The 26,602-nt window shown below is 40.7% G+C and overlaps 3 protein-coding genes across 5 annotated transcripts in view; 2 read left to right on the top strand and 1 right to left on the bottom strand.

Annotated features, from left to right (window-relative positions):
• Positions 1 to 387: 387 nt before the first annotated feature.
• ido1 (indoleamine 2,3-dioxygenase 1) lies at positions 388 to 11,941 on the bottom strand. 2 transcript variants are annotated; one of them, XR_004020376.1, is made up of 12 exons: positions 11,835 to 11,941; positions 5,421 to 5,588; positions 4,667 to 4,762; positions 4,477 to 4,596; positions 4,237 to 4,355; positions 4,123 to 4,137; positions 3,922 to 4,021; positions 3,656 to 3,773; positions 2,345 to 2,396; positions 2,095 to 2,243; positions 1,460 to 1,983; positions 392 to 763 (listed from the first exon to the last, which is right to left on the bottom strand). XR_004020376.1 is itself a non-coding variant. In XM_030737413.1 (11 exons), exons 2-11 carry the CDS (start codon positions 5,511 to 5,513, stop codon positions 1,586 to 1,588), a joined length of 1,260 nt encoding a protein of 419 aa, XP_030593273.1. In that variant the 5' UTR covers positions 5,514 to 5,588; positions 11,835 to 11,941; the 3' UTR covers positions 388 to 1,585. The 2 variants fall into 2 exon arrangements, 1 of the variants encoding a protein (XP_030593273.1); XM_030737413.1 differs by having other exon boundaries at positions 388 to 1,983.
• rhobtb2a (Rho related BTB domain containing 2a) lies at positions 6,575 to 20,706 on the top strand. 2 transcript variants are annotated; one of them, XM_030737412.1, is made up of 10 exons: positions 6,575 to 6,767; positions 13,548 to 13,749; positions 13,887 to 13,990; positions 14,076 to 14,261; positions 14,392 to 15,332; positions 15,432 to 15,550; positions 16,169 to 16,319; positions 16,424 to 16,512; positions 16,914 to 17,019; positions 17,126 to 20,706. In XM_030737412.1, the coding sequence occupies exons 1-10, from the start codon at positions 6,745 to 6,747 to the stop codon at positions 17,329 to 17,331; spliced, it is 2,127 nt and encodes a 708-aa protein (XP_030593272.1). In that variant the 5' UTR covers positions 6,575 to 6,744; the 3' UTR covers positions 17,332 to 20,706. The 2 variants fall into 2 exon arrangements, with proteins under 2 accessions (XP_030593272.1, XP_030593270.1); XM_030737410.1 differs by lacking the exon at positions 6,575 to 6,767 and adding an exon at positions 10,133 to 10,399.
• Positions 20,707 to 20,825: 119 nt separating this feature from the next.
• Positions 20,826 to 26,602, top strand: part of pebp4 (phosphatidylethanolamine binding protein 4) — a 53,656-nt gene continuing 47,879 nt past the window's right edge. Inside the window, exons 1-3 of the mRNA XM_030738249.1 lie at positions 20,826 to 20,918; positions 21,912 to 22,009; positions 24,354 to 24,480. Coding sequence (XP_030594109.1) covers positions 20,916 to 20,918; positions 21,912 to 22,009; positions 24,354 to 24,480 — 228 coding nt within the window. The 5' untranslated portion in view covers positions 20,826 to 20,915. The remainder of the gene's footprint in view (positions 20,919 to 21,911; positions 22,010 to 24,353; positions 24,481 to 26,602) is intronic.

Here is a 26,602-nt window from a genome sequence, read left to right as displayed (position 1 = left end):
TGTCAGGGAGTCCTCCAACTACATGGCAATAAGGAAAGAGATTATTTACTTTGGCTGGACAACGAAAGCTCTAATCAGATCCCCATGATGTGAATACAGTTTGGCCTATCGCCACCCATTTCCAGTTTCTGTTCACCTTTCACCTCATCACCTCTGTCATCTTAGAGAAACATTTTTACCGTTACTCAGTTTAAGGAGTGCAAAGAAAACACAACTGGCATCCAGCTTGATTTGTAGTTTGTAGGTATTTTCTGGGAATTTTTCAGAGTAAACGTAAAATTTCTGTCTCCATATACACACTAACAAATATCTCTCTTGCGAAAAAAAACTTTCACAGGCCACATGTGTAATTTTTATTTTTTTTTTTTTATCTCCGTTTGCCTCTTCTATTGTCATTCTCGCTCACCAGCATGTGAAAAGAGTTCAAGATAAAGTAGGTCACTCAGGTTGGGGGAAACTGTCATGTCTAATTGCCACATCGTCTCTCTTATCTGATCTGGCGAGGCTGTTATTGTAATGAAATACCAGTGGAGATGAGCCAGGAAAGGAGAAGATTACATAGCATGAGCCATTCATGGCACAATCCATCCCTTCATTGACCTGGGTTTTCCACACAGTGGGTCCAGGAAGTATGGTAGGGCATGTGAGGGCTGGATGTGGGCTGGAGGAGGAAGGCAGGAGAGCTGAGGTAACTACTCTGATAAGTTGATGCATCTCTGCACTGCATTGTGCTCAGACATGACAATCCCATTGTGAATCAGTTCTGCAGAGTTAAGACACAACAAAGGATGATTATTTTCTGATATGGAAAGGTCAGGTTGCACCCTCTTGGTACTTTAGTGTGTGGAGTGTGAATTTTAATACATCATCATATAACTGTGATTAATGAATAGTGCACTATCCTTATGGGGTCACTTTTGCTTATCAAGGCCAAAGCAGGAGCTTGCTTCTCTGATCTACTTCCCACTCTTACAGCTTGTAGAAAACTATTTTATCACAATGCTGCCCTTTAGTGCCCTACCATGGTTTCACTAGGTATTACAATTCCTTCATTTTACAGCCAGAAAGTCAGTTATTTTAACATCTATGTCTGTAATCATGGCGGATGATATAAGATGATCTTCAAACTGCAGAAAGCAAGAAGTCTTTGTGATTTGAAAAATATACTTGATTTCGGTTTCACAGTCAATTTTTCCAAAATTACTGGTAAGTTAGTACTGAATTTCAGCTGTTTAATGTCCAAATGTCCCCCAAATAACTGGAACTGGTGCTTTTTTTCCCCATTCCAGTTCAGATCAAAGAAGGAATTAGTGGTTGAGTGTAATGAAAAGAAACAGTAAAACTGGGTTAAAAAAAAAATTATGGTTTGGATCAATTGATGGGTGTCACTTATGTGTGTTTTGGTTTCTCTACAGACACACCAAAGCTACATGTAAGACAAGCAACAGAGGCCCCTCACTTTCATTCTGCCAAAAGCCATCCTTTTAATGACAGATCAAATAGTGCAGCGAGTCATGAGAGTTGATTTTCTGGGTGTTTTATGTGATTTGCTTGACTCTCTGTTCCTCAGTGATGACAGTTCACATCAACTGTGATGTTTTACTTCTTTGCTCGCCTCAGGCAGCAATGTATCTTTTGTTTGGTCCCTCACAGTTTTTAGGAAGGACATGATACCAGAGCCTCCGGTGCCCCTCTCCTCAAGCGCTGTGGGAGCTCTGCTGATTATCTCCCCGTCTGAGTCGTGGTTTTGTTCACGCAGTTGTCGAGCACGGGCAGCAGGTACTGTGATGAAGCGGCTGACAACATTAATGTGGTAGCTGCGCAAAGCCAGCAGCTTTGTAACACAGAGATCAAAGGCCTTGTTGAGGTCCTTGCAATCCTGCTTCTGGACAAAATTCCTTAAGGATGGTTGCAAAGAGATGTCCTGGATCAGTTTCTTGTGAAGAGGTGGCATGTAGTCTCTCATGCGGATTAGAAAGGAAGCTGAAATAAAAAACAAAAACAAAAAAAACGCAGTGTCACCACAATGAGTTCTTCATGTTCTTCTGTGGCACAGTTGGAATAATTTTAGCGACAATTTATCACCCATCTTACCACTTTTTGGTTCATGTTTAACTCCCAGAAGCTCATCAAAGCAGTGCAGCAAACTGCTTTGTGCAGCACTCCCTCCTGAATATTCCATCGGCTCTGTCTGGACCCCTTCATAAATCAGCCCTTTTGGCATACAAGGGTTGTCTTTCCACCTATGTATGATTATATAACATGGACATGCATATACAGCTCAAGAACATGTTTCATTTTGCAACCATATGATTCAAGTGAAAACAAAAGTAGATTTCTGTACCCAGACAGGTAGATCCTCATAATGCCATAGAAAACTGAAGGGTCCACGTACACTTAAGAGGGGGGAAAGTGCTTGTTAATGGGATTACTTTTACAATAATGATTAAAAAAAAAAAAGAAAAGAATGAAATCATTTGCAAATCATTTAAACATTTGTAGGGCCTGAGCACAAAATGTGCAAAGGCCCTATTGTAATTGCTCCGTTTATCATTCCTTTTTTTCCCCCTTATCCAGTTCAGGTCATGGGAGGGGGCTGGACAGTGGGAGAGAGGTGGAGTAGACTTTGGACAGGTCCAACACCAAGAGACAGATGATTATTCTTTTTTTTTTTTTTTTTTTTTTTTTTTTTAATTAAAAAAAAAAAAAGACAGATGATTATTCACAGATTTTAGATTTTAGAATCACCAATTCATATAATGTGCACGCCTTTGAATTGTGGGAGGAAGCCGGAGTACCCTGAGAGGTCACACCCAGGCACAGGCAGCCCATACAAACCCCAGAAAGGACCCAGCTGGCCCGAACTTAGACCCTTCTTGCTGTGAGGTGATCGTGCTCACCACTGTACCGCCATGCAAACTATATTTAATTGGAAAGTGTACAATGTAAAATTCAACATATGAAATGTTGAAACTGAGAAACCTTAATGTATTTTTTTTTTCTGTTTTAAATAAATATTTTGGATTTTATACCAGCGGCATTTTCAAAAACACTAGAACAAGGGAAACAAAACTTCTAACTGGGATCACTGGCAGCAGGTACTTGACATGACTGGGTTTGAAAGAGCATTTCAGATTGAAAGGGAATTTAAGAAGTAAAGACTGGGAGGGGCTCACCGCTGAAAGACAGCATGGGTATATTTTTCAGTCATTTACAAATAATGAATAACTCAATGTAAAATTCAGAAGAGATAACCTGTGGTAATCATTAAGATGTTCAGAGAAATCTCTGTATGCAGAGGGACAAATAAACATTGAACAGATGTGATCTTTGCACCCCCAGGTGGCACTGCATTACAAAACATGCAAAATTATTTCATGGAAATTGTTGCAAGGCGGTAGAAACACTTCTACGATTGGCCTCCAGCTTACACAGTGGTAATGCAACATAGATGCAAACCTGTCCCAACTCTTTCTGAAATATGTCGCTGGCATCATAACTTCAAAATGAGCTTATATTTGAAATAAAAACAAATAAGGTGATTTCAATTATTTGCAAATTAGTTCATTTATTTGTTCATCCCATTTTGCACACTGTGCAAACAATTTTGGAAACAAGGCTGTGATATATTTAGGTTTTATGTCTGAGTCAGTACCTTGCATTAATCTGAGTGCATCGGTCATGTCCTCAATAGACTTGCTGATGATCTCCAGGCCTCTGGCCACAGCCTCAGTGTCACTGCACCTCACACCATTGATCACCGTGGGAATACTCTGCAAAAGCAATGGCTCTGTCTGAAATTTCCTTGCTTTAAGGATGACCTTATAGTCATCAGTCAACAACTCAAATAAAATGAATCATCGGTGTGTATTTCACAAAGTGCACATTTTACAAAGTTTTAGATTTTTAATGCATCTTCACCCTCACTGCAGGAACTCCTGCCAGCTCAACCAGCAGAGTGACCAAGAAGAAACCTCGGACACTTTCTCCACCTGGGAGTCTGACCAGCAACTCCAAGTTCCTGTGTGGCAAATGTACGCCATTAAACTTTGTACATGTTACAGTATATAATAGTACATATTATACTGTGTAGAGAAACAGAATTTTGAAAACTATACTCACTGCATGTTGAAAGGCCTGGCACAGGAGGTATACAGATGGACATGAAAAACAGAACAGCTTTATACGCATGTGTTGGATGTAATCAAACTGCTTGCAGGAGATTAGTGGCCTTACCCATCAGGATCTTTCTTCTTCCAGTTAGCCAATACTGCATCTGCATGTGTGATAATTGGGGGAAGCCCTAAGCGCTGTGACACTTCCCAGTATGGAACAGCCAGGTTTTGCGGTAATATCTTAGGCGAATATTAAGGGGGAAAAAAATCAGCCATAAAAATCAAATCTTGTAAGGTAACTGGTAGCGGTCAGAAAAGAGGAGGAAAGTGTCAAAATGACAAAACTTAGAGACATAGTTACCTCAGCTGCATTTTTCTCTCCCTCTTGCCAGATGTAGCCCATAGTCATCATGCTGAGGGCCAGGTGGGCCAGCCGTAACTCTCTGTGTTTCTGCAGGAACGTGCTGCTCAGCAGTGGCATCTGGTCAGAAATAACTATTCTGAACAATGGTTCTACAGTCACAGTGAACAGTGCTTGTCTTTATCATTACCTTGTTAACATGGGAGCGCAACTCATGGGAGTGCACAAGCTCTGGGACTCTCAGGGCAATATCCATCCATGGCTTGTAGTAAGGTGGAAGCTCTTCCTTTAAATGTGCATCATAAGAAGATGCTAATGTTACTGTTGATGTTGTTCACTCTCATTTTACACAACTGGTGTTGAACGCAGAAAAATCCAAGTTCATGTTGTTCTCAAATGGCAAAGAAACGAAACTTCCTAAAATCAAAACTGCTCAAGGGGCTGAAATTAAAATGGTCGCAGTTTAAAAGTATTTGGTATCATTATAGGTCATAAGTTGTGTTTGTATTTGTGTAGTTGTCAGTTGTATTAATTTGTTACTTGATATATTTGTTGTCATTTCTGCTGCTCTCCTGGCCAGGTCTCTCTTGAAAAAGAGATGTTTTTAATCTCAATGACACAAAGTCATGAAAAAGTTAAACACATTTTAGTTTTGTGCTTTATGTTAATATACCACATGCAAAATGGCCTCTCAGTTGGTCTTAGTCAATATTAACTGCTAACAACTTGTGTTTCTGCTCTTATAAGAATCGTTGTGATTGGGATATGCTCATTAAAGGTTTGGATTTGACTGCCTGTGAAGTTAGATATACTGTAAATTTGAAACAAGCACACACACACACACACACACACACACACACACACACACACACACACACACACACACACACACACACACACACACACACACACACACAGGACTTCAGAAGAGTTTTCCAACATACCAAAGGTTCTGGAAGAATGAAGCCATGTTCCTCTGAGACATGGTAGGACTCCAGAGAGAAAAGAGATTTGGAGTCTGTTTCAGCAGAAGCCATGGAGAAAAGAAGACTAGCACCAAAGACAGCAACGATCCTCTGACCAGCTGAATGATCCGGGAGACCCCAGCCTGACTGGACGAGCACAAAGGTATTGCTTACACGACCTTTATACCTGACTTCTGCTGTTGCACAATTCCAAATGCAGAAAATCAATATTTCACTTTTTTAAATCATTCTGTATAACATAAATAAATTCAGTTGCTCTGTAACCATCCAAGGTAAAAACAAAGGCTTGACCACATGCTTATTGTTAAATATTAGTTATTCTTGCATTTTAAATGAACTGTAGTTGATGAGTTGCTCTGCCTGTTGTTAAGAAACCACACTGTTGTTTTCCCACAGTTTCAGGTTATCAGGTACGTAGCAGATAACAAATAAGGAATACATATACTGATTTTTACCAAAGCAGAATTATTTGTGTTTATCAGCCTTTTGGTTTACAGTAGAAAAAGACAGCCTAGTTCAAAGAACAGCAGATTTGTGATAAACATTAAATAAATAAGTTAATAATGTGTGCGTATTACCCGGTTCAATTGTTGATTCATATTTTGAAGAAAATACCTTTTTTATCTTTTGAGTAATTGACTGACAACTATTTTATACTGTATTGCTTTTTATTTAATTTGTGTTTTCATATAAACAAATCTGGCATGTGTTTTATTTTGAAGGGACTTTCTCCTTTCTCTACTCTCTATATAAAAGAAGATTAAGTCAAATTTAGACTGTCAGCCTCACCTGCTGGAGCAGACTGAACACTGCAATTTCATTAAAACAGACTGTTTTATTCGTCTAAACAAAGTAACTGAACCACTGGAGTAATTTTCAGTACTCCAGAACACCACCAAACGTGCATTTCACTGTGTGAATTGTACAGAACTGGACATGAATCTGTTGAGGAAGTTTCTTTGTTTGAATAAGCACAACGGGCATTTCTTTCTGAGCGACTGCACTTCAGCTTTGGTATTATAAAATTTGAAAGGGTGTAAAGGTCAACTGTAATTTGATCCTCTTGGTCCTGGAACAAGGTTAACAAACACTAGACTGCATTGTTGCGTTCTGTAACACAGAAGACAGAATAACTCTCGACACTGTGGTCTGCTGTGACTTTCCTAAACCGCTTCATCTGACGCTGAAGACAATGCCAGGGCATCGAGCTGGAGTTCAAACAAATGCTATTTTACTGACAGTGCAAACACTCTTTTAGTAGGCCTTCAACTTTCTCGGCACCATGGCTCTCAGTACCTGTGAATGGTAAGTTGTTTTTCTTCTTAAATCACTGAACAGTTCACTAAACTGTTAAATAATAACTAAACGTGCTGCTAGTGGGAGCCATTCTTGCATTTGGTTTTTACAGCTAAATGTAAGAAATAAGCAGCTGACATTTAAGGAAACCACTGTGAGTGTATATACAATATACTGCCAAAAGTATTCACTCATCTGCCTTCACACGGATATGAACTTGAGTGACATCTCTTCTTAATCCATAGGGTTTAATATAATGTTGGACCACCTTTTGCAGCTTTAACAGCTTCAACTCTTCTGGGAAGGCTTTCCACAAGGTTTGGGAGTGTGTTTATGGAAATTTTTTTACCATTCTTCCAGAAGTGCATTTGTGAGGTCAGACACTGATGTTGGCTGAGAAGGCCTCTGCACAGTCTCTGCTCTAATTCATCCCAAAGGTGTTCTATCAGGTTGAGGTCAGGACTCTCTGCAGGCCAGTTAAGTTCTTCCACATCAACCTCACTTATCCATGTCTTTATGGTCCTTGCTTTGTGCACTGGTGTGCAGTCATGTTGGAACAGGAAGGGGACATCCCCAAACTGTTCCCACAAAGTTGGGAGCATGAAATTGTCCAAAATGTCTCTGGGACTAAGGGCCTGAGCCCAACTCCTGAAAAACAACCCCACACCATAATCCCCCCTCCACCAAACTTTACATATGGCCCAATACAGTCAGACAAGTACCGTTCTCCTGGCAACTGCCAAACTCAGACTCATCCATCGGATTGCCAGATGGAAAAGTGTGATTCATCACTCCAGAGAACACGTCTCCACTGCTTTAGTGTCCACCACTGCATCCGATGCTTTGCATTGCACATGGTGATGTAAGGCTTGGTTGCAGCTGCTCGGCCATGGAAACCCATTCAATGAAACTCTCTGCTCACTGTTCTTGAGCTAATCTGAAGGCCACATGAAGTTTGGAGTGATTGACTCAGCAGAAAGCTGGGATCTATAATTTACGTGGCCTACCACTTCATGGCTGTTATTCCCAGTCACTTCAACTTTGTTATAATAACAGCTGACTGTGGAATATTTAGTAACGAGGAAACTTCGTGACTGGACTTGTTGCAGAGGTGGCATCCTATCACGGTACCACGCTGGAAATCATCGAGCTCCTGAGAGTGACCCATTCTTTCACAAATGCAGTCTTTGTGGCAGCATGAGGAGCAGGAAGGGGGGGGGGGGGGGGGGGCAGAATAAGATACACACAAGGATGATAATGTGGTGATTGAGTATTTGAAAGCTTTACAGTTACAGAAAGAAAATTGACATTACCCTGGGAATATCTGTGTACATTGAGTTGAGTTTGTGTACATTGAGTTATTAATTATTCATCAGTGACTGAAAAATATACCCATGCTGTCTTTCAGTGGTGAGCCCCTCCCATTCTTTACATCTTAAATTCCCTTCCAATCTGAAATGCTCTTTCAAACCCAGTCATGTCATGTACCTGCAGCCAGTGATCCCAGTTAGAAGTTTTGCTTCCCTTGTTCTAGTGTTTTTGAAAATGCTGCTGGCATAAAATCCAAAATATCTATTTAAAACATTGTACACTTTCCAGTTAAATATGGTTTGCATGGCGGTACATGGTGGTGTGTGTGTGTGTGTGTGTGTGTGTGTGTGTGTGTGTGTGTGTGTGTGTGTGTGTGTGTGTGTGTGTGTGTGTGTGTGTGTGTGTGAAAAAAACAAACACAAAAATGATTAAAAACATTAAAAACCATCAAATACACCCCTTCTGTTTTTAACCTGCAGAAACACACTGGCGCTCTGCAGCTATAAAAATGGCCTCCTTCCAGCAGTGTAATAAAAATGAATCAAAACTATTTTAAATCAAATCACTCGAACAGCAAAATATACAGAACCAAAAATAACTAAATCTTCAGTTTAGAGCAGATAAACCATCTATTAAAGTGTGAAGGGGTTACCCACAGGCCACACTACAGTGATTGTCTGACAGAAAAGTGATTTCCGAATGTTTCTATGTGCTTTTTTGTGTAATGTTTATAGACCAACAAGTCATTTACAACAGTTTAAAAGCAGTTGTTTTCTGGCAAATACCAGAAATCACTATTTGTCAGAACAGCTGATGGAAACAAAATGCTGGGACTTTTTTTTCCCCTCCTGGGTCCTCAATCTTTGTTGTGGTCATTTTTTTTTCCAGTTGCAAAAATATTTGTCCCTCTACATTCCGATAATTTCAGCAAGCTCTCTCCAGAAATTTGCAAATCCTTATATTGATACTATGATTATTATTCCTTATACTGAGGTGATGATTGTTATCCTCTCACTGATAAATACAAAATCTGCCTGGAAAAGTAGTCGCAATGCAAAGGGAGGAACAGGTCAGTCACAATCCTTGTGGCCTGACCCTACAGGGGTGCACGTGTAGGGTTTCCGGTTACATACATAGGACCGACGCATAAGTCTAATCCAGGCCTAAAAGGGCAGACTGTAACACTAGTGCCCAGCTAGTTATGGAAATGGGCACCTTTGCTGTCTTCCGCCGTGACCTAGAAAGTTACCACGAAAATAAAAAACAAAAATAAGAACAGATAAAGACAACAAACAAACAAACAAACACAGGCAAGGAAACGAAAAAGGGGACAAAGCAGCAGCACTTCTGCAACGTAGCCCAATATAAGTGGCAATGCGGTTAGGCTTCGCCGCCCACCCAGGTCCAAACTTCCGATCAGCGACGTTGCCTGATTTTAGGAAGGAGTGGCCAGGAGAGCAGACCTTTGGGAAAGAACCCACGGGCAATTGACAGGTACGGAAGTCAGGTGAGCAGAAACCCGGATGCTTACAGCAATAGATGCTCAAGTTGCAGCTGCTATTTATACTGTAGCCGCATGCAATTAGCCACTAAACAAACAATTTACAATGCAATACTGAATAAGATACTCATTCTGCTACATTTATACATGCAAAAGCTATTCACCAGTTTTTTTTTTTTCGCTTTTTGAGCCTCACCTGACCCAGCTGAAAGAGGACACACCCCTTCTTACAACACTATCATTATCGCGTAAGTGAGGTGATCATTCATGCTGAAGTCTGCTGCGCACTTCTGTGCTACTTAGTGTCTCGTTATGAACGGGCTGCGTAATGTGTTTAATCATAACAGAGCCCAAAAACACTTTAAAGTGTAAGCTCTTTTAAGGGAGCTGAAAACGTGCTCTCCGCTCCTGCTGGACAGCTGCACTGCTTAGGAGCTGTGGAATGAGATTTGTGCGACTTTAAAGTGGATCAGTGTTTTGTAATGAATGGGCTGTTTTTTTTTCGTCTGTGCGCCAGCCTATTATTAGCTACGGAGGCCTTACAGTAAGTGGAGGTGGCTCTGTGACGGTCAGGGCTGCAGCTCTGCAACGCACCGTTAGACTTCACATCGGCGTCCGCCTTTCTAGCAATGCAATCGGGGTGGTCGCACTGATCCAGAGAACCTTTTCTGAAACATCTGCGGTCGGCCGGCTATTTTTGAGCCTCGTTCACCTTCCCTTGAAGATGAAGTTAAATACGAGCTGCCGTCAGGTGCAACCCGCATCCGATGGAGCCCTGCTTTTTATCTCGTTCATCGAGCAACCCTATGCAGCACTTCCTTATGTTGCGGTAAGCATGAATGACAACGTTTATTACCACAGAATCAAAGTGGTTTTAATTCATTTTTGAACTGGTTTTGCGATGGACACTGAGCCGGATAAACAGGCTCAAGAGTCAGTGACGGGGCGTTACATAACATGTAATGCAGCAGAGCCTCATGACTAGTGTCTCGGGGGTGGAGGAAGGCACTGTTCGGTCCTTCTGGTAGGGTATGCACAATTATATCATCCTTGTTATGGCAGATAACTGAGGCTACTTAAAAACTATGTTTTCAAGATGATAGACGCAAGTGTGTGTTATATAGAATATGTGACAACATTAAAAAAAAAAAGATTAATTAATTCGGGATTTGCGCATTGTAGTCAGTAACAGGAAAGGGCATTTGAATGAGCAATTGTAGGGGCGGGGTATCTATAGTATCAGACAGGCCCAGCCTAAGGTCAGACTCCGAGTTGTTTTGAAAGGTGAGAGAAGCCTATAGAGATGCAGATTATGCAGTCAATGAAAAGCTGTTTCATTGTTTATGAATGGCTACAAAGTGACCATGCGGTAAAGAAATCATAGTAACCCATGATAATAATATTTAGAGCGCTGTATACATCAAAGTAAGCAAATGGTGCTGCAAGAGATAGGGTTTGGATAGAAAGTCTTTGAGCAAAAGTCATGCTTTAGAAAGGGAGCCGTTTTTTTTTTTTTTTTTTTCTTGACAGTGGCCACTGGGGTTCCAGGTAAGGGTAGATGGCTTCATTCATAAGAAGGCAGCACTATCCAAGAATATAAATATGAATGGATGCTATATTCCCAGTGTATTAACGCTTTCAAGGGGGATGCTCAAATGGAGGTTTGTTGTTTAATCATGCAAGCTCTGGATACATATATTAAACATGATGTAAGTTCAAAATCAGGTTACAACACTATACAACATTTTGTTGTTTTATGTGGTGGTATCTCTATACACCAAATCAAAAAAAAAATAAATAAATAAATAGCATAATTCACAGAAGATTGTCTGATATAGGGTGTAACACACTGACACCAACCACAGTTCCCTTGGAAACCAGAGCAGCGACCTAAATCATTAGCAACCATTTTCAAGAGACAGAAATAGTCTATTTACCTATTCCAACTATTTCATTTAAGGTGCATGTGTGCAGATGCATGAGGGCTGTGACGACTGATGCTATAAGCTTTGAGATGTAAGGTCGGGGTACTATGTTTGAAATGGAAAAAAGAAAGGTTATTTCAGATTTGCAGGCGGTCGGAGGAGTTGCAGGGATATGTGGTGTATGTAGCACTGCAATCCTCTTTATTAGTCTATAATAGGGATGCGCCGATCCGATATTCAGTATCGGTATCGGTCCGATACTGGCCTAAATTACTAGATCGGATATCGGAAAGAAATTAAAAAAATGTAATCCGATACATTAAATAACGTTTCGCTCACATTAGCTGCATGACAGGGCGCAGTCGTCCTCTTCTTCGTGTGGGTTTGCGGTTGACCAAACCAGCTTAGAGCTGCATTACCGCCACCTGCTGGAATGGAGTGGGGGATCAGGAGTTAGAAAACAACCCCCTCAGATCCTCCGTCGCTGCGACGGATTCCCTTTGACACTGAGCGATCATCGCTGACATGTTTTTCCGCCTCCACCGCTCTCTGCCTTGTTTGTGTGAGAATCAGCTGTAATTTTTTTTCTACTTCAGCTCCCGGATATACTACTAGCGAGCGCAGCTATTAGCACTGGTGACCGTCCGGTACCGGAAGGACCCCTTCCCCGTCAAAATATTTTTGATACTTTAATCCCTGATTTGTTACTAAATATAGACCTGCAGTAGAAACGTATTTAGGAGAATGCTTGTAAATATAAAGTATTACAAGATTGCGCTCACGAAGCCCCTAGTTTTTCACGTGAACACTGATGACGCAACAGCAGCAGTCAGCTGATTTACGTGCAGTCTGTCTGCACAAGCGGAAAGAGGTGGAGCCGGCGCGCTCAGATGGAGCAGAAAGAAATGTTTTTCTAGTGTCCAAAAGAAGCCTTTTCGTCCCTGTAACCTCCATTAAACCTTTACTGGGAAACAGCTGGAGATCCTTCATCAACCACCTGATCAGTAAGTGAAGAAAAGAGAACTTTGTAGCTGCTCCATCCACCCTGTTTGTTTCACACAGGGAAAAACTGCAGTACGGAAGTTAAAATATGCAGATGAACTGTTAATATGAAAAAAAGTATTTCTTATCCAGTTACTTGGGTAATCAATAAAATTGAATACACATTTGCTAAAATAATCGATAGTTGCAGCCCTAATGAAATTTGCAACATGCCATAAGCATCAACTTCTCACAGAAGCAACAGGATTCAGGTGATAGTTATTGTTGTAAGTAAAGTTTATTTATATAGCGTTTTTCACAGACAGAAAAGCGCTGTACAATAATTAAAACACAATATAACCCCCCCACCCCCAGAAAACACTATGTTAAAAACATAACATTACCATATTAATAGAAAAAGAATAAAAAATAAAGTCAGAAACCAGAAAGCCTGGTTAAACAGAAAAGTTTTCAACTATTTTTTAAATGACGCCACAGAGTCAGCTAAATGGAGCTGGAGTGGTAAACAGTTCCAGAGCTTTGGTGCCACTGCCTAAAAAGCTCCGTCCGCCCTGGTCATTAGTCTTGTATGTGGGACAACTAAAAGACTTTGATTTTGTTGTGTGAGAGACTGTTGACCTCTTTTTTTTAATGTTTTTAAATGCCTGGATCAATTTTAAATATCGGATTTATATCGGTATCGGCCGATATCCAAATGTAAAATATCGGTATCGGACATAAAAAAAGTGGTATCCTGCCATCCCTAGTCTATAACATAGGAGCAGATGTATTTAAGTCAAGGTTGAATAAAATCAGCTTATTATTTTGAAGCACTGGTTTGCTGCAAGGACCGTTTTAAAGCTTTGTTTTTGTTTGCTTGGTGTGTTTCTATATCAGGAATAAGAAGAAGGAACAAGGAAGTCACGAGGCTATCCCCTGATAGCTCTGCAGGCAGAATTAGCAGTGCAGATGAAGCCTTGTTGGTTTCTGTTCATGTAGCGTTCGTAGCAGGATAGTATATAGCTGAAAGTACTAATACAGGGCTTTCTGCATACCTTTACATTCTGACAGGCCCCAGCTGACGGATTCTGATATGGACTATGAGAGACCAAACGTTGAAACTATCAAGTGTGTGGTGGTAGGAGACAATGCAGTTGGGAAGACCCGCCTCATCTGTGCCCGGGCTTGCAATGCCACCCTGACTCAGTACCAGTTGCTTGCTACACATGTGCCCACAGTCTGGGCAATTGACCAATATAGAGTATGCCAAGAGGTGAGTATGAAAGCTCAAATTGATTTTTTCTTAAAATGTGAAAACATTTCTTTATTTGTACTTTTAGCATTGTTGCTATTGAGGTCATTTACAGAAGCTGGTGGTTGTACACACACAAATGTTTTGTTTCCTATCAGGTTTTAGAGCGTTCAAGAGATGTTGTGGATGATGTCAGCGTGTCCCTTAGGCTTTGGGATACTTTTGGAGACCATCATAAGGACCGACGTTTTGCATATGGCAGGTAGGAAACTGTAAAATTTAGTGCTTGTCTACCAGCAGTTGCTTTTATCTGAAATGAACAAATTTGCCCTCTGGCTTCCTTTCAGGTCTGATGTTGTGGTATTGTGCTTCTCGATCGCCAATCCCAACTCTTTGTACCATGTGAAGACTATGTGGTACCCTGAGATCAAACACTTCTGCCCCCGGGCTCCTGTCATCTTGGTAGGATGTCAGCTGGACCTGCGCTATGCTGACCTGGAGGCTGTGAACAGGGCACGGAGGCCTTTAGCTAGGTAATCAGTTTTGTATTTATCTCTCTGTTTGCAAGAACTTTAAAGTTTTATGTCTGAAAGCTAAAGGTCATATTGTTTTAGAACCTGATTTGATTTACTTTTACCATTGATATGTTTCCTCATTTTTCAGACCAATTAAATCCAGTGAGATTCTTCCTCCAGAAAGAGGCCGGGAGGTGGCCAAAGAGCTGGGAGTGCCATATTATGAGACCAGTGTTGTCGCTCAGTTTGGAGTCAAGGACGTATTTGACAATGCTATCCGAGCTGCGCTCATTTCGCGTCGCCACCTGCAGTTTTGGAAATCTCATCTCAGAAATGTCCAGCGGCCTCTCCTTCAGGCACCCTTCTTGCCACCAAAACCTCCCCCACCTATAATCACTGTGCCTCCTCCCCCTACCACCACAGAGGAGCATCCAGCCGGTCTTCTCGAAGACCCACACTGTGCTGATGTCATCCTGGTCCTGCAGGAGCGACAGAAAATCTTTGCACACAAGATATACCTGGCGACATCCTCTTCAAAGTTCTATGACCTCTTTATTATGGACATGCAAAATGAGGAGACTGAAAAGCCCCCTCGTGGTCCAATCTCTGGGCGAGAGCTGCTGATGCGTGCTGCTAGCTTTGATGTTTGCGAGAGCAGCGATGATGGAGACAGGGCCAATCTAAGGGCCTGCACTAGTGACGGGACCTTGAAAGACTCTGAGGGCAGCCGGCGGGGCAGACTACTCTCCACATGGAGCCGAGCCTTTGTCAGCATCCAGGAAGAGCTCGTGGATGACCCTGTAACATATAGCCCCAGGCCCATGACTGTAGTCCACATGGACCAGTCCATGCAGCTCGGTCCTTTTCGAGCAGTACTTCGCTACTTGTACACTGGCCAGCTAGACGAGAATGAAAAAGAGCTAATGCACATTGCACACATTGCTGAGCTGCTGGAGGTGTTTGACCTGCGGATGATGGTGGCAAACATACTCAATAATGAAGCCTTCATGAACCAAGAAATCACCAAAGCCTTCCATGTACGGCGAACAAACAGAGTCAAAGAGTGCTTGGCCAAAGGCACTTTTTCAGGTGAGGGCAAATCATGTGTGTTTGTTCATGTGTCCTGCTTGAGGTAGAGTGGATGCAGGTGTAAGTAAGCTTTGACTAAATGTCACTACTGTATTGCAGATGTAATATTCAAGCTAGATGATGGGACGATCATGGCCCACAAGCCTTTACTCATCTCTAGCTGTGACTGGATGGCAGCTATGTTTGGCGGGCCTTTTGTGGAGAGCTGCACCAAAGAGGTAAGTAGAGGACAGGCTAAAATTAGCCCCCTATAAAACACGCATTCTGCATAGTTCAGCATTTATAGATACACACTTATTATTACAAGTTGAATCATTAGAGCATTTAATTAGTTTATAATTGCACAAAGCACACTAGTGTAGCAAATCTCAAATACATGAAGTTACCCATGTAGGGCACCAATGGACTATGTCCTGTGTGTAAAAAGTACAGTATAATTAGAGGATTGCAAATCTGCTGTAATACAATTACCCTGGCTTTGTAATCCAAACATACTGTAGATCTCTGAGCCCTGCTAATTGTGCCTGTTTGTACTGCGAGTGTAAAAACACTACAGATTAATAATGCCTCTAATAGAAGAAAAACCTTTTAGATAGTTTGGAATTGAAATAGTGTCTTTTCAAATGATCCATTACCATGTCATATAGCTCTGCAAAGCTATTTTTAAAAACTTGTGATGTCTCTCTTTTTGTTTTGTTTTTTGCTGCACAAAATGTTAATATAAGGTCTTGTTTATTTTAATCAGCTCATGTAAAAACTTATTAGCTTGCTGCATGCAAGCTGAAGCCTTCAGCCCCTAAAATCGTGATATATTTTGCATGTTTTCTATTTCTAAGGTCCTCTTTCCCAACACAACTCGCAGCTGTATGAGGGCCGTGCTAGAATATCTGTACACGGGGCGCTTTTGTTCTCGGCCGGACCTGGATGCAATGGAGCTCATTGTTCTTGCCAATCGACTTTGCCTCCCCCACCTGGTTGCACTTACAGGTATTACATTTGGTATCATTATCCTGTAAAGTACAGGATTGTATGACATGCAGCCACCGTGCGCAGCCACTGCCTACAGCGAGCAGCTTTTATGTTTCTTGCAGAACTCTACACAGTAACAGTGCTCACGGAGGCAGCGATGATGGGGGCTGACATTGATGGAGATGTGCTGGTGTACTTGGATATGGCCCAGGTAGTGTGACCTGCCAATCATTTCAAATGGGGATTGCACTTAAAGCACTTATATAATGCTAAAAAAAAAGATTTTTTTTTTTTTTTTTTATTAGTGAGGGCATTTCTAATGGGGGACTTCTCTTGAGGCTGAAATAATTATTGCACCCAGTAGATGGGGCAAAAGAAACAATAAATTAGACTGCCCTTACATATCTGACACCATAAAAGGCAGAGGATTTTTGGTACAGTGGGCAATTGAGAGATAAGAATCATGCTCAGCACTGTAGATCACCCAGTTTTCAGATATGCTTATTTTCCATTCAGCTCCAACTTTTCATTTTACCTGGCATGTTCATGTTGCTGCTTTTTATATGCAAAACAAAATGCACAGACTGAGGATATGAATTTGTGTGTTGACAGTTCCATGGTGCCCAGCAGCTAACTGGTTGGTGTCTTCACCACATCTGTACCAACTACAACAGCATCTGCCGCAAGTTCCCCCGAGATATGAAGGCCAAATCTGCAGGTAGCAAACCTTTGAACAACCTTCAGTGCTCTCACGAGTAGTGAACACCACTGTGGCACAGACGGGTGCTAAAAAGGTTTTCTTGAAAATGTTTATTCTGATTTAGAGAACCAAGAGTACTTTGAGAAACATCGCTGGCCACCAGTGTGGTACCTGAAAGAAGACGACCACTACCAAAGAGCACGCAAGGAGCGTGACAAGGAAGACTACCTGTACCAGAGGCGGCAATGTAAACGCAAGTGGCTCTTCTGGAACCTCCCTTCCTCTCCTAACTCGAACTCTCCATCTTCTGGCTCATCTGCTGTCATCTGATCGAGTGGTAAGGACAGGTCCGCTCTGCAATGCGTCAGTGGGGGGGACGCAAGCTGAAAAAGATACAGTTGAAAATAAGCACTGCTGGCTAGATATGCCCCAATTATTCAGGCACACAGTTACTCCTACTGTTTGCTTACCTCTGTAGTCAAACAACACTCCAGGTTTGCAAGCTCGGCTCAGTCTGGCGGTCAAAGTTATGACTTTTGTTTCTTAGATTTTTAGCTTGTTATACATGAGACTCAAATCTCAGTGATATGAACCTTACTGACAAATGGCACAGTATAACTGGCGCAAATATCAGCTCATATGGATTGTTGTGTGTTCCATCACCTGAGTTTTAAGTGTTTAAAAAAAAATAGGACTCTGCTGGCACAGAACTTTTCACCCGTGATCACAGTTGTCATCAGTTGACTTGAACTGATAACCAAGTGCTGCTTATCAGCTGCAACAACCAGCAATTCAACACAGAACTTAATTCTCAGAGATTTAACACTTTGCCCTTAAGTGTTTTTACAATCTACCAAACTATGTGTACAGTATGAGCTCATCAGCAGGATGTAACAATAGCATGATGGCCTGCCTGGAAACAGTTACTGCAGTCGTTCATTCCAATCATGCCTGTTACGATCATGTATGCATAAATGATAAAATACTGGTAACTTCTGCTCATGTATATTTTTGTACAGTCATTCTGTTTTTGAATGTTTGTGTACCGCTTGCATAGCTGAAAGCGACGCAAGTCTGGACACGATCAACTTGCGATTTGTGGCCTCTTGTCTCAAAAGGGCTGTCATTTACATGAATCGATTCAGTGTCCTGCGACACAAGAGATCCCAACTCAAAGAAAGAATCTGTCTTTTCTGTAAAATGCCAGCAAACACAAACCAGATCACCAATATTTACGACATGTTGCTTGATGAGGATTTTTAGCACATTTCCTGAATCAGTCCTACACTGAATAGTTCCGTCATCTTCCCAGAAAGTAACACATCTGAATCAATGGCAGCATTTCTAGAGCTGAAGAGACCACATGGACATCACCATCCCTCTGTGACAGTTATGTGCATCTTTCTCTGGTGGTGATTTGGCCTTTAGAGATTTATCTTAATCGATTAGAGGTTGCAGCTGGATATTTGAGACTTGCACATACAGGAGGCCTCCTCATCAGCCGTGTGTGAAGTCATCCATACTCTTCTTGGTTTTGTTTCTTTTTTTTTTTTTGAAAAAAGGAACTGGGGAGACTACATGGCTAAGATGTTCAAAATGTTTCCAAAACAGTTGCAAAGAGGTTTCAATCAAATCATTTTTCTTGATTTGCTTTTGCACGCCTCACAGTATATGTTCAAAACTGTCATCTACTGTTGAACTTGATTGTCGGAGGGGCTGCAGCATTTGGATTAGCAGTCACAGTGCTCAGTGAAGATGGGTACTATTGTAAATTGTATAAATTATCACTATAATGTGCTGTTACCTAATATTGTGCACTGCAGGCAGTGAGCAGAATCATACAGTATTACTGAGTAATACATACACTGAATACAGACTAGACTTCTCTGACTTGCATTTAGTTACTGTGCAGCTAAAAACAGTTGTTTAATACTCATTGTGCTTACCTCCATTATATATCTTAGTATACATACAATTTACAGGCAGTTCAAGTATACAGTTTACTACTAGTAAAATAGGATTACAGTGCATAGTAAAGTAGACATGTTGCATTATAAAGATCTATAGTCATAAAACATGCTAATGCTATAAAAAAAAATCTATTCCAGTTGCAGCATTTGCTTTTAAAGCTTGCTTTAATCCATTATGATGATTCTTTTCAACAGCATTTTCAAATAGACTTAATTAGAGCACAGCAAAGAGTTTAAAATGATTAAGTGGTATGAATCAGTTCAGTGACAAAAGCTAAATTCATTGCTTGTATTAATTCCTGGAACAATAACTACACTGCATGAACACCGCCCGCCAAAATAGATGACGTTCATTTGCAGTCATTTAAAATGTAAGATATATTAGTGGTGGTTCTGGTGTTCTGTTGCTAAGCAAAATTAGGAAGTTTCATTTTGCGGTATTTTAATCAGCAGCATAAATGATCAGACAGGCGAAGACACCAGTTTTATCCTCATTATGAATGTTTTAAAGTACTCGACTATTTGAGCAATAGATACTGTGTAGTTCACACAAAGTATAGTTTCGTGTATTTTAGCAGCAGGGGTGTCTATATTGCTATAGCTTGCCTTGATAGTACGACTGATAAGGTTCATAAACATGATTTCCATTCCTCGGTGCATTGCATTTCTCAGCAAATCTGCTGTTTTGCATCAAGAACACCTCATGCCTTAATGTACAGTGTACTGTAGTGTGTGCTGTTGAATGTCAAGTTGTGTTACAGTGGTCACTAGTTTGTTTGCTATATCTTAAGCTACCATGGTGCTCTCTAGGCTGTGTTTGTATCTGTAAATGTACATAATCCATCATTTGGATGTAAAGCCGTCAGTTGGTGTGTGATTCAAGGAGTCCAGTGAATGTGCGTTAGTTTGAACACTGCTGAAGGATTAGGACTTTTTTTTTTTAAGCTGAAAGACAAGACTAATTAAATACTCTGACCATTAAGGCCACATTAGACTAATGACAAACCATCAAATTTGTGACATTAATCATGAAATGAATGCAGGGATTTCAATTTTTTTTTTAAAGTTTCTTTATGTGCTCCAATGAGCTCCAATTTCTGAGACTGAATAATGACAAAATGCAAAGACAGTGTGGACACTGGAAGCTAGACGGTAACTCAAAATGTAAATATATATATTTGATGACTTCTGCAAGTCGATCTCGGCATAGCAATTGATACAAGCTATTGCATAGGTTAACGTACATACTGTTTTGTACTATGCATACTGAAATGTCTGACTTTGAAACTACGAACTTGCACTGCTTTGTAGCACCGGGCTCTATTCAAATTGCATTAAGGGGTATTGCAACATCATTACATAAGTAGACAACATCAGGTTAAAAAAGGAAAAAAAAAAAAATAAATAAAAATTAGTTATTACTGGGCACCTTTTCCATTTGTTTGGGTGCTAATATCACAGCTGCAGAGAAGCACAAACCAAAGGGAGCTTTAGCAGCACCAGGAATATATATTATATGCTGCACAATCACTACTGCATAGTTTAAGAGGCCTTGATCAGAAATGGTTGAAAATTAAATGGGAAAAAAAAAGAGAAAAGAAAAAAACTTGAATGTTTTCTCAGTGTTCAAAGCCTGGATGACACTTTGTTTAGTCACCAGGTTTGTTGTTGTTGTTTGTTTTCCCTTTTTGTTCTCAAGAGCTGTTTTTATTGTTTGGGAGCTGTAATTATGAAATTCTGTAGCATGTGTTCTTGCAAATGTGTAAATAATGTTTACTAAATAAACAAAGAGCAACATGTGGAGTCGGGTGTGGTGCAGTCTTTGCTCATGTTATATGAAACTTGCAGCCTCATCACACGTCAGGAGGATCGTGGTCTGCGCAGCGGCAGCAGAAAAAGAAGGAACCTGCAGCTAAACAAACACTAGCCGACAACTTCTGAGTGATGGTAATGTTTATGAAAAATGTATGCAGTTATCCTTAATGCCAGCTTAGACAACTGCTGCCTGTATGTAGTTTTATTTCAGGTCAGCTGTCGGCTTGCGTGGACGCTTCGCCGCCTAATGATACACCGCATAAATATAAACGAGCTAAAATAAGTAAAGGCTAAACTTGCTAATGTCAGTAACACATCAAAGTGGCATTTTCTTCGCGACTCGAGTGGGAGTCGCTTTTAATACAGCCTTGAGTTTAACAGTAGAAAATAGGATATAACCGAAAGTAATGCCATGAAACGGAGATGGGAGCCATTAAAAGTTAAATATAGCATCCAACGCATTAGCAGTTTCTGCAGTCGGTTCAAGGAGACACGTGACATAAATAAAAAAAATTGTGATTGGATAGTGACGTTGCCTGCAGCCATAGGAATCAGTTAAACCACTGATTTTAAGCAAACTATCGTTTTACTCGTGTGCAGTGAAGTGCTGCTGATGTGTCATCTAGTCCAACAGGTGTGGGTGGGGACAGATTAAGCTCTGATTGGCCCAGACTGCACAACAGGTGACCGTCAATGAAATGTAAACAAACCTGAACACGCTCGAAGGACCGGGGAGGGTGTGGTCACGTCTATAGAAAATATTGAGTGACTTTTTTAAACACCTGCTCATTTAAGCAAGAGAAGGACAAACGTGAAAAAAATGTCCTGGCTGATGAAATGTTCAGGATTTAAGTGCTTTTGTGCGTCTTTAATTAAGGTACAGCTACCTTAGGTTTGTTCTGCTCTTCTGTAGCAGCGCTTCTTTGATAAATAAACAAAACAAATAGACACACTTCTGCTCTTCTACGTCTGCCAGTATACACAGTCCTCATTTAACCTGGACTGCCACTCTGTAACTGAATGTTTCTGAGGGCCTAACAGTACAGTTCAAAATCAGAATAATTTCCTGGATGATAGCAGTTGTTAAAAATAATGGTTGTCACCTGGCATCATGTTATTCTGCAGGGCATACTGGCTCCTTTTTTGGGACTCTTCCTTTTGGGGCTGTTCCACGTGGAAGCAAAACAAGACACCTTGAGTTCTCAGGATGCGTCTTTCTGTCAGTAAGTAGCTGTAGTCCTCTGAGAGCAGTGATCATAGTGTGTTTGCAATGATATAGTTGTGGTCAGAAGTTTAGAAACACTCATCATGGGCATGAATGTCATGGGAATTTGGGGCTTTTAATAAATTCTTTGAACTGTTCTTTTTCCAGAGTGGAGTGATTGTACTCATACATCTTTTTTTTTTTTAACCTTGTTTTGTCTGGCAGGTTTTGCTATCAGAATCATGATCTGAATGCACTGTTGTGCCAAACATATTTGCTTTTTCAAGATGAGCTCTATAGATTCTCTATAGACTCATTTTTGATTTTATTTATTCATTTGTGTTATTTTACACATAAGTGTATATGTATTGTGGCAATGCCAGAGCTGACAGGCAGGGAAAAAAGCAAGAAGAAAGAAAACAGAGAAAGGGGGAGGAAAATGGGAAGAACAGAGCACAAGTAGAAAACACGATGGTTCACCAACTGCTGCACCTGTCAAAAAGAAAAAAATACACCTAAAAATACACATAGGTGTGTTGAGTTGCGTGAGTGAGTAAGAGAATGTGAATGTCTATGTCTCTGTTATGAAATGTACTTAAAAATGAGGGCAGAAAGCCATGACAGCGCCCCCCAGAGGCAGATAGGGAAAGACCCAGGAGACCCAGGTTAGCTGCGCCAAATCACAACCCCCAAGGGAGCGGGCCAACAACCACGCCAGAACACCCTGCCGTGCCCCAGAACCCTGAAGTGCCCACACCCCGGGAGAGGCAGCAACGACCAGAAGAGAGCAGTTCTGCCAAGGCACAACAAGCCCCAGACCCAGGTCCAGCCATACACACACACACACAAACATACACACACATACACGCAAGCATCCACCCACAGACAGAGACAGGTATAAAGGCACAAAGACACACACTCATCAGCCCACCCACTGAAGCGGAGCCGAACCCAACACCGACCCAAGGATGTCGAACCACCATCCGACTCGCATCCTGGGCAAGGTGTAGGAAATAGGAGTGTAGGAAGACCTGCCTACAGCATTCTATCAACAGTATGTTTTAACTTGAATAAGCCAAGGCCCTATTAACTTCTCATTAGTGATCATGGTTGATACATCTGGTAGTTTTTCTTTGCCAGCATAAAAAGGATTTGTTTGACAGCACTCATTGGATTGACCCAAACTCAGAACAATGGGAAAGTCCAAGGATCTCAATGAAGATCTAAGAAGAATTGTAGATTTACACAAGTTGGGATGATCTCTTGGAGCCATTTCCAAACAACTGCAGATTCCAAGAACATCAATTCAAACTATTGTACATAAGTGTACATTATTTGATGTGTGACCACTTTGCCAAGGTCTGGAAGAGGACCCAAACTGTCACTTTCATGTTAGAGGAAATTGGTTAGGAACAACCCAGGAACCACCAAGGCCTGCCATGAACTGAAAACTGCTGGAACACCAGCATCACTGTCCACAGTGAAGCAAGTTTTATACCACCATGGATTGAGAGGCTGCCAACTGAGAATTAAGCCCCTGCTCCAAAACAGACACCTTCAAGCTGAAATTTACAGCAGCCCACATGGACGAGCCAAATGTCTTCTGGAGATAAGATTGACCTGTTTGGCCACAATGACAAGTAAAGGTGAGGCTTTCAAACCTAAGAACACTGAACCAACTGTCAAGCATGGTGGTGGTAGCATCATGCTCTGGGGCTGTTTTGCTCCCAGTGGTACTGGTACTTTGCACAAGGTAGAGGGAATAATGAAGAAGGAGGAATCCTCCATATTCTTCAGCTTCACCTCAAATCAACAGCTAGACAGTTGAAACCTGGACACAACTGGGTGACAATGATCCCAAACGCATCAAAACTGGTTTTGGAATGGATAAAGCAGGCTAACGTTAAGCTTCTGGAATGGCCTTCCCAAAACCCTGACCTCAACCCTATTGAAAATTTGTGGACTACACTTAAAAGACAATCAATTTAAATTAACTCTGGCAATTCTACCAAGACGAGTGCTCAAATATCCAGCCAGAATGATGCCAGAAGCTTGTTGTACCAAAAGCCTCTGGTCAGTGTGCTTCCTTCAGGACATTTAACCAAATATTAGTGGGGGTGTCTGGATATGTTTGAGCCTGTATGTGTACATTTGACCTTGCGTTTATATCCAAATCCAAAATAAATTCAAACTTGTGCACCCAATTCTTGTTTTTTTTAAAGTCATTAAAATGTATGCTGTACAATTATTCCACCCTGGAAAAAGAACAGTTCAAAGAAACAAAGGCCCAAATCATTGGTATACAACATAATACAAAACTGTATAGACTCTGTTTCATTTTTTAGTATCTCTCTTCACTAAAGGGGTGAACTAGAAGTGATCTATCCCAAGCTGGACATTTACAAATGCCTCCTAATCCCAAAGGAGCTCAGGGAGAAAATCAGCAGAGTTTGGAAAGCCCCACAGGTTTACTTCTCTTCTCCACAGGAGGTAAGTGGTGCTTGTGTGTATGTGGCATTTATGGCATGTCAGAGCAATGAAGTATTCTCTGTAATCCTGTATTTATGTGAGCAGAGATTAATAATTCATGTTAATAAACAGAAGTACATTTATTATTCTGCAGAGAAAAAAGGTCTGGATTATTGAGATATTTATAGTTTTGGGGAAAAGTTGAACATTATAGTGCGTCCCTGTGTAGAGAGTGTTAACTGGCAAATATGCACATGCTTATTTTTAACACTAGGGGGAACTAATGGATTAAAGAAGGCTGCACTTGTGCTTAAGTTGAAAAGATCTGGGTTTACAATAAGAAACATAATGTTAATAACAACTTGCTAATTTATAAGGTAAAATCAGGGTTTTTTGTTTGTTTGTTTGTTTTTTATAGATGTCAGAACACTTTAACTTTTGAGCATCTATGTCCTGTTCTGCTATCGGCCACAACTATACTCATTGTTTCATTGCAGTAACCTCTGTCACCAGAGGGGGGTGCAATTACCCCATACTTGGAACTCCCTCAAGGAACAATTGTGTTAAACAAAGGTTATGTTTATGCATTTATAGTTTGTATCATCAGATTGTAAAGTTGATAATACTGCTTGGTGTCCTCATTTCTGTGTTTTTTACTGACTAACTGTAAAAAAAATAAATAAGCAACAAACAAAAAATCACCACCCTCAGTTAGGTGTTAGTGGCAGTTAGTAAAATGAGCTGCAACAGACAGCAAACAAAGATGTGCGTGCTTTAGAAAATCTCATTAATAAATCTCTGACATGATATCCTTTAAGGGTTTATAAAGTTGAAAGATTAAAACAATTTGAACTCAAGTTTAAAATATACTAGTCAGTCAATAAAACTGAGCAGGATCCAGCTTAAATCAGAAGTATTTAATTGAAGCCACATCTTCAAAATTCTTGTTAGTCATAAGATTTTAGGTCATGTTGGTATAGAAAATATGAAAAAGTTTCAGTAATTCACAGATGAAACAGAGGAAATTTATTACTTGTAAGAAGTAGATGACATTAACAGTACCTTATTTTATACTTCATAGGCAGAAAATAGAAGCAACCGTGGAAAATGAGGTGATAGTATATGTAGCTGGGCATGTTGTATTTTTCTCTCCATATGTTTACAGAGATTCATTCATTCAGAGGATCTGTATAGTTAAAATTCTTTATTCTTTATGATGACTTATCAGTGGATAATTTTCTGTGTAGTTTTAACATTGAGCAGCAGATTGAAAGAGATATGCAACCCATTCCACACAAACCCTGTTGAAAATCCTACATCTGTAAATTGAAAACTTAAATTGAAAGCCACCTCTATTTAGAAGCTAGTTTATGAATTCCAGAGCTAAGCATTCTGGCTTGAACATGATCTATTGCCCTTCTCTTGCCCAAACTCCATTTGATCTATGGTCGTATTATCTGTAATACTGTCTTACATGATTCTCTTTTATTGCTAGAATCAGTGTTAGACAGCAAAACAGATTACATGTTAGATTAAATCAATACAAACTTTACTTGCTCGACTTTGAAATTCTCAATTCTCCATTTCTCCTGACACTTATGTAAACACACACTATTGAAGGCTGAGATTGGTGCCCGTGATTCTGTGGTTGGTCTGCTGGTCCACCACGCTTTCTGTCACCGTGCCATGCTGCCAGCGCTGCTGCTATTCTCTGCCACACAGCCCTTGTACCCAGTAGCAGGAATAAAGAATAGTGGCCGCTGAAATCCACCCACTGTAACACCCACTTCATTACTGGGACGGGATGCATGCGTGCTGAGTAATTGTAATAGAACACAATGGGCAATAGTCCCATAAACTTCAATCTAAATACGTGCTCATGACCAAAAACAAAAGCAAAAGATCATAAAAACTGCGGCTTTCTGTGCCCAAACTTCAGCGCTGCTGTTCACTACTTGAACTCATGTGTTATGAAAACCTGGCATGTGTGCTAATGGAGCGTTTTTAGAAATCTTGCTTACACTCTGCATCTTCAGAAGCATCTACCGGTTCATGTGAGTGGGATACCTATTGGTAACTATAAAACTATAAAAAAAAAGGCTGGATCACACTTAGACTCTTGAGTAAAGGTAACATGTTAATC

This window comes from Archocentrus centrarchus, chromosome 9 (assembly GCF_007364275.1).
Source record: "Archocentrus centrarchus isolate MPI-CPG fArcCen1 chromosome 9, fArcCen1, whole genome shotgun sequence".
Classification (NCBI taxonomy): domain Eukaryota; kingdom Metazoa; phylum Chordata; class Actinopteri; order Cichliformes; family Cichlidae; genus Archocentrus; species Archocentrus centrarchus.
This window is presented reverse-complemented; position numbering and strand designations above follow the sequence as displayed.

Excerpts from the sequence above, each read along its gene's own strand:
- ido1 (XM_030737413.1), bottom strand. The coding sequence starts at position 5,513 with ATGGCTTCTGCTGAAACAGACTCCAAATCTCTTTTCTCTCTGGAGTCC. Across the intron at positions 4,356-4,476 it reads GAGAGAAAAATGCAGCTGAG|ATATTACCGCAAAACCTGGC; the intron begins GTAACTATGTCT and ends TATTCGCCTAAG. Across the intron at positions 2,397-3,655 it reads TGCACTCAGATTAATGCAAG|TGTACGTGGACCCTTCAGTT; the intron begins GTACTGACTCAG and ends CCCCCTCTTAAG.
- rhobtb2a (XM_030737410.1), top strand. The coding sequence starts at position 10,338 with ATGGAGCCCTGCTTTTTATCTCGTTCATCGAGCAACCCTATGCAGCAC. Across the intron at positions 13,750-13,886 it reads AATATAGAGTATGCCAAGAG|GTTTTAGAGCGTTCAAGAGA; the intron begins GTGAGTATGAAA and ends GTTTCCTATCAG. Across the intron at positions 13,991-14,075 it reads CGACGTTTTGCATATGGCAG|GTCTGATGTTGTGGTATTGT; the intron begins GTAGGAAACTGT and ends GCTTCCTTTCAG.